Below are 6,787 nucleotides of genomic sequence, written 5' to 3'. Positions count from 1 at the left end.
TAAATATATTTACATATGTACATATCTATATTTAGACCTCTATAAATGCCCTTTGCCTCCTAGTTATTTCCTCTATTTCCTTTTACTTTCCTCTTGTCCCATTATCATGTTCAGCCTTCATTTGGGTTTCAGTAAAGAGAAATGTTTGTTTGTTTTTTACATCACTAAATGTTGTTGTGTCATGGACAGCAATACCAAATACATCGGCATTCTTCCCTGATCCTTATAACTTTTTTGTTGTTGTTAAACACAGAATTTTCACACAGTTGTAATTGGTGGGCATATCTATGAAATGACTTTATCTTTTTTTTTCTTCACCAAGGCCATTGATCAGACAGTTTGAATGCTCTTTCTTGCTTTGCCAGGATGCTATAACTCTGCCTACAATGGTTTGTCACCTATCTTGAGGGTAAGCCAACAAATCTTAGTCAGTTTTGACTGGTGCTATACCATGATTCAGAATCTTTGGATTTGGTGTTTTACCATTTAAAATAGAAATTTCATTTTAAAATTAGGAGTGTGACTATCAGAATATACTTTTAAATAGCTTCACCCTCCACTCAACCTTTAGAGGTTGTTATTATTATTAGGTGTCATCCAGTTTGTTCCTACTCACAGCAACCCCTGTGTACAACAGAACGAAATACTACTGGTCCTGTGCCATACTCAAGTTCATTCCTATGTTTGAACCCATTGGTGCCACCACTATGTCAATCCATCTTGTTCAGGGCCTTCCTCTTTTTTATTGCTGCTCTACTTTATCAAGTACTTCACTTTATCTTAGAAGAAGAGGTTAAAAATACCAGTAAAGTATATTTCTGTGCAATGTATCTTAAAACTTGTCATACATTGGCTTCCACTCAAGTACTCCCTCAATGCAAGGATACTTTGTTCTGTTAAACAGGCATTCCATGATGCTCACCTTCCCGACACAATCGCTGAAGACAAAGAGGTGCATAAGCAAACGTGGTGAAGAAAGTTAATGGTGCCCAGCCTGGGGTCTTAAAGGCTTGAAGGTAAACAAGCGGCCATCTAAGTCAGAAGCAACAAAGCCCACATGAAAGTAGCACACCAGCCTATGTTTTCATGAGGTGTCGATAGGATCAGGTATCAAGTGTCAAAGAACAAAAAATCAAATCATTGTGAAAGAGGGGGAGTACAGATTGAGGCCCAATACCCATCTGTAGGCAACTGGACATCCGCTTACAGGAGGGTCGTGGGGAGGAGATGAGCCAGGCAGTGTGCAGTGTAGCAATGATGAAACATACAACTTTCCTCTAGTTCCTAAATGCTTCCTTCCCCCACCCACTATCATGATCCCAATTCTATCTAGCTAGACCAGAGGATGTACACTAGTACAGATAGGAATTGGAAACACAGGGAATCCAGGACAGATGATGCCTTTAGGACCAATGGTGAGAGTGGCAATATAGGAGGGTGGAGGGAGGGTGGGTGGAAAGGGGGAACCCATTACAAGAATCTACATATAACCTCCTCCCTGGGGGATGGACAACAGAAAAGTGGGTGAAGGGAATGTGTAAGATATGACAAAATAATAACTTATAAATTATCAAGGGTTCATAAGAGAGGCGGGGAGCAGGCAGGGAGGGGGAAAAAAGCAGAAAACAAATGTTTTGAGAATGATGATGGCAACAAATGTACAAATGTGCTTGACACAATGGATGTATGTATGGATTGTGATAAGAGCTGTATGAGTCCCCAATAAAATTATTAAAAGAAACACTTGTCATAAGATTTTGCTGTGTGATGCTTCTGTATGTACATTATCCTAAGCATTCTTCACTTTCAATATCTCACCCACACTTGACCTTACCATTTTCTTTCAAGCAGCTGAAGCCACCTTATAATACTCACCATTGGAATATAATTTTTTCCATGGTATAATATGTGCTCAATCAATAATAGCCATCATTATTTTATATGTCAAATCAATGACATCCAACAGATGCTCCAGGGATTATGTATACTTTGTATTAAAGTAGCAGCTATATTTTTCAAAATGTGGGATGCCGCCCCTAAGTGGGTCATGCAATCAATCTGAGACCCCAATTCTGGGCCTTAGCCAGAATTTTACAAAAGTCACTCATGCTAAAAAGGAAAACTATCTGAATGCATTGTATGTGCTAAGAGAAAGTACTTTTTCTGAAATGTGTTTTAGTCATGTGAGTGTTGCCTGTGTAAATGCATTCTTTACTATGGCTGATCTTCAAAAGAATGAAAGTCACTATCACAAAGCATCTTCTGTTTCTTTCTTTCTTGAAGCTAAAAGCCTCACATATCCATTAGCTGTTAACCTCTTACTGCAGAAGCATGAAAATCTGGGAAGAAGATGTTTGTCAATATAGGTTCAATTGACAAATTGGTAGTGAATTTTAAATTCAGTATGACAGAATGCTAGTGAACCTAGGTAAAAGCAGTGTACAACTCCTTACAGCCCCAACCTGGTTCTTCTCCAGTGTCTTCTCTTGGATTTACAGCTGATCTTATTACCAGTTTTCATTTTAATCCATTGGGGGATAGGCCAATTCTGTAAAGCATCTATTTCTAATGAAGACAATTAAAGGATAAGTAGCCATTCTTAAACAAAGCAAAACTTCCACATGTATTGTTTATTCAAATAATAATGGATTTTTCTCTTTCACTTTCATAAACACAATCATTTGGCTTTGTACATCAAATTAAAGGTATCCAAACCATTTAAAATAATTTTTTGTATTCATTTTCCATGGGTCTCATTAGAGAACTAATAGGCCAGCATTTGTTGGTATGATTATTTTCAATAATGAGCTTTCATTATTTTGCATTAAACACAAACCAACAAATAATAAAACAAACAAACAGCTCCTGTCAATTTGACTCTTGGCTCCTGGCAACTCAACAGTGCTTCATAGGGTTTGATTGGCTAGTTTTTTGGATGTAGATCACCAAGGCTTTCTTTGGAGTCACCTCTGGGTGAACTCAAATCTCTAAACTTCTGGTTACCAGCCAAAGGAGTTAACTATTTTCAGGACCCATGGACTTCTTGTATCTATCTGCCATGAAATAATAACAAATCCAAGGATCTTGATTTTTAGTTTACTTTTTCTCTAATAGTATTAGATGTGTCAAATCTGTTCTTGAGATCTTCTCAAAATTCAGGTGGTATAGATTCAAGTTCGTATTTTGGCTCTCATGGACTTGTTTTAATTTTCTTCAGCTTTACCTTGAACTTACATACAAACAATTGATGGTCTGGTCCACAGATGGTCCCTGGTCTAGTTTTACCTGATGATATTGAGCTTCTCCATAGTGTCTTCCCACAAATGTACTCAATTTGATATCTGTGTATTCCATCTGGGGATGTCCATATGCACAGCTGCCTTTTGTGTTGTTGAACAAACGTATTTGCTATGAACAAGTCGTTGGTTTTGCAAAATTCTATCATGCGATCTCCAGCTTCATTTCTTTTTTTTTTCTTAAATTATTTTATTAGGGGCTCATACAACTCTTATCACAGTCCATGCATACATCCATTGTGTCAAGCACATTTGTACATTTGTTGCCATCATTATTCTCAAAACATTTGATTTCTACTTGAGCCCTTGGTATCAGCTCCTCATTTTTTCCCATCCTTCCTTGCTTCCCGCTTCCTTATGAACCCTTGATATTTTATAAATTATTATTTTGTTATATCTTACACTGTCCAATGTCTACCTTCACCCACTTTTCTGCTGTCTGTCCCCCTAGGAAGGAGGTTAGATGTAGATCCTTATATTCAGTTCCCCATTTCTACCCACCTTCTCTCCACCCTTCCGGTATCGCCATTCTCACCACTGGTCCTGAAGGGATCATCTGTCCTGTATTTCCTGTATTTCCAATTCCTATCTGTACCAGTGTACATCCTCTGGCCTAGCCGGATTTGTAAGGTAGAACTGGGATCATGATATTGGGGGGAGGAAGCATTAAGAAGTAGAGGAAAGTTGTACATTTTATCATTGCTACACTGAACCCTGCCTGGCTCGTCTCCTCCCTGTGACCCTTCTGTCAGGGGATTTCCAGTTGCCAACGGATGGGCTTTGGTTCCCCAATCTGTACTCCGCCTCGTTCACAATGATAAGATTTTCAGTGCTTCTTTCTTCAAAGTGGGGATCTGATTCCTTCTTTGTTGTCTGTTCTTAGTCTGGAAGCTCCATTGAAACCTGTTCGCTTTGGGTGACCCTGCAGGCATTTGAAATAACAGTGACACAGCTTCTGGAATTGCAGCAACACACAAGTGACCACAGTAGGATAAAAGGTGGTATTGATGGTATAAGGTCATCAAAATCATTGATATCAGCTAATATCTCATAGCTCACCAAAGAGAAGCAGTTCCAACCAACACATTAGGAGTGAGTCAATTAAATGTTTGGCTAGAGGGGGTAGGGTGCGATTGGGGAGTTAATTACAAAGAGTACAGGAGAGAAGAATATGTTCTCAAATTGATTGTAGTAATGATTGTACAACTCTTCTTAATATGATTGAACTATTAAATTGTACGCTATGTGGATTATGTCCCAATAAAACTGTTTTTAAAAAGTTTGGTGAGAGCAGCCCATGAATGATATTATAAATATCCAAATAGCTCTAGGGAGAAAAAAGCTTCCCAACCCATGGGTTAAATAATAGAAAACTGCCAAAGTTGATAAAAAACAATTTCATTTCATTCAATCCAATAGTGACACAACATGAGGCGTATTCAAGATACCATAAGGAGTCCGACATTGCTCAGTGACACACAGGATGAAGGGGGACACCAAGGTGAAGAAGAAGCTACAGTGGGACACACAGGCTTGGATTTTATCGAAGTACTAGGATACAGGACAGTCTTTTGTTCTGTTGTACATAAGGTCACTATGAATCAGAACTGACTTGATGGCACCTAATTACAGCAATACCAACAGCAACAATGACACTTCTTAAGATGCTGGACTGCCTAGTGTGATGGTGAGAGTTTATGTCAACTAGACATATGGGGAGAAGGTAGGGGTGGAGCCAAATCCCTCAATCAGTTTGCAGCCTTATGACACCTTTTGGGGGCATGGCCTTTTGTTTCACAGAGACCCAGGGAAAAACCAAGCTTTCTCTAGCCCCTTCATCTGCTTAATCTGGATCCTATGTCTCATTCATCAGTATCCTGCTATGCTGCTTACGGAGCCTGGGAGTCATCAAAGGACTGCTGACCTTGGATTCATTCGGTTGGTCTCCGATTCACTTAGCTCTGCATCCACCTACCTGTGGCCCTCCTGCTTCTTCTTCTCATTTCTGGTTTGTCAGCTTTGGCAGCTACACAAGCCAAGAGATACCTCCACTGGACTTACCTCCTTGTACAGCTGTGTAAGCCATCTATGAATAGAAATCTCTTTCTGAATACATATCCATAAAACATCACTGGTTTTGTTTCACTAGACAACCCAAGCAAACACACCTAGGTATTCAAAAAATATTGATTCAATAAACTTTCAAACAGTAGAGGAGAAATAAATTTTTCCCCAATAATATTTGTTATCAACTACCCCCTAACAATTACAACCAATGATTCTCAAGCCTTCCTGTTTCCTTCAGTCTTTGTCCCATCTCACATATACACCCTTCTCATTTTGCATAAGCTTTTGCACTTGACTCCATCACCTCCCATGGCTGGGTCAGTAGCTGAACATGTTATCACTGCACATGTTGTTTGTAATGGCTATCGAGTGTTCCCTTCCATTCTTACCACGGACAACCATTCTCCTGTCTGTAGGCTGTCATACAGGAAGAAATGTCCCTATTATAAATGACATTGTCATTAATAGCTTTCAACACACATAGTTTATCATATACTTTTCTTGAGGTAAATTCTAAAGCATGAGATGGTGAGCCGCAAATATTTCATGAGTATTTTCTTGTACATTTGCTAGGCAGCGGGCATGGACCTGGTACTCACTGTTTTGCTCCAAGTGAGGCCTGTGGTGTGGTATTCCTTGATGTATGCTTGGAGCTCAGTCCAAATGCTCAAATACGACTTCACCCAATCCACATGGTGCAGATCGCTTTGTTACAAAGGAGCATGAGAGAAGAGTGGAGTTAGCACCTAAAATATGTCGAAACAATTCTTAAAATAAAATATAAAATAAATGGGAAATATAAGGTAATTAAAATTAGGACCAAAAATAAAATGTGAATGGGGCCCGAAGGACATCTCTACTGTGGAACCTCTTGTGGATAAGGATTTGATTCTGAGCGTGTCTTGCGCCACCAGCACTGTGAGAACATGACATTTCCACTCTTCAGAGACCACCTCTGGTGGCATTTGTATTATCACAGTGCTAGGTGATCAAGACAAGCCCCTCCAGATCACACTGAGCCCCACAGAGGGAAGGCACTGTGGGCTGGCATCGGCCCATCAATAGTGGCTAGGTGTGCTGTGTCCTACATTAGTTGAGTTACAACCTCTCGAAGCTCAAGGTTGACGTGGGGCTGGTTGGGCTACTCCCAAGATGCGTGAAGGAGCCCTGGTGGTGCCGTGGTTTACACAGTGGGCTGCTAACAACAAGAGCAGCAGTTTGAACCCACCAGCGGCTTCACAGGTTTTCTACTCCCCTAAAGAGTTAGTCTTCGAAGCCCACAGGGGCAATTCTGCCCTGTCAATGTCAAGGTGGACTCCACTGCAGTAAGTTTGGTTTGTTCGGTTGCCGTTAAGGATGTGAATTTGCCACCCCAGCTTGCTGCACAGGATCCTGGTGGCCCATTAGGTTTGAGTGGCCTTTGG

General features: G+C 40.2%; 2 protein-coding genes across 2 annotated transcripts in view; both read right to left on the bottom strand.

Moving 5' to 3' along the window:
* The window catches only part of LOC105979740 (hsc70-interacting protein-like), a 14,242-nt gene extending 10,934 nt beyond the window's left edge, over positions 1-3,308 (bottom strand). Inside the window, 1 exon segment of the mRNA XM_045298673.1 lies at positions 3,286-3,308. Coding sequence (XP_045154608.1) covers positions 3,286-3,308 — 23 coding nt within the window.
* Positions 1-6,787, bottom strand: part of CAP2 (cyclase associated actin cytoskeleton regulatory protein 2) — a 221,999-nt gene that overhangs the window by 43,021 nt on the left and 172,191 nt on the right. Inside the window, exon 7 of the mRNA XM_045298686.1 lies at positions 5,963-6,068. Coding sequence (XP_045154621.1) covers positions 5,963-6,068 — 106 coding nt within the window. The remainder of the gene's footprint in view (positions 1-5,962; positions 6,069-6,787) is intronic.

The sequence above is a fragment of the Echinops telfairi genome, unplaced genomic scaffold, assembly GCF_000313985.2.
Source record: "Echinops telfairi isolate 266 unplaced genomic scaffold, ASM31398v2 ScPeMD7_7439;HRSCAF=8477, whole genome shotgun sequence".
Classification (NCBI taxonomy): Eukaryota; Metazoa; Chordata; class Mammalia; order Afrosoricida; family Tenrecidae; genus Echinops; species Echinops telfairi.
This window is presented reverse-complemented; position numbering and strand designations above follow the sequence as displayed.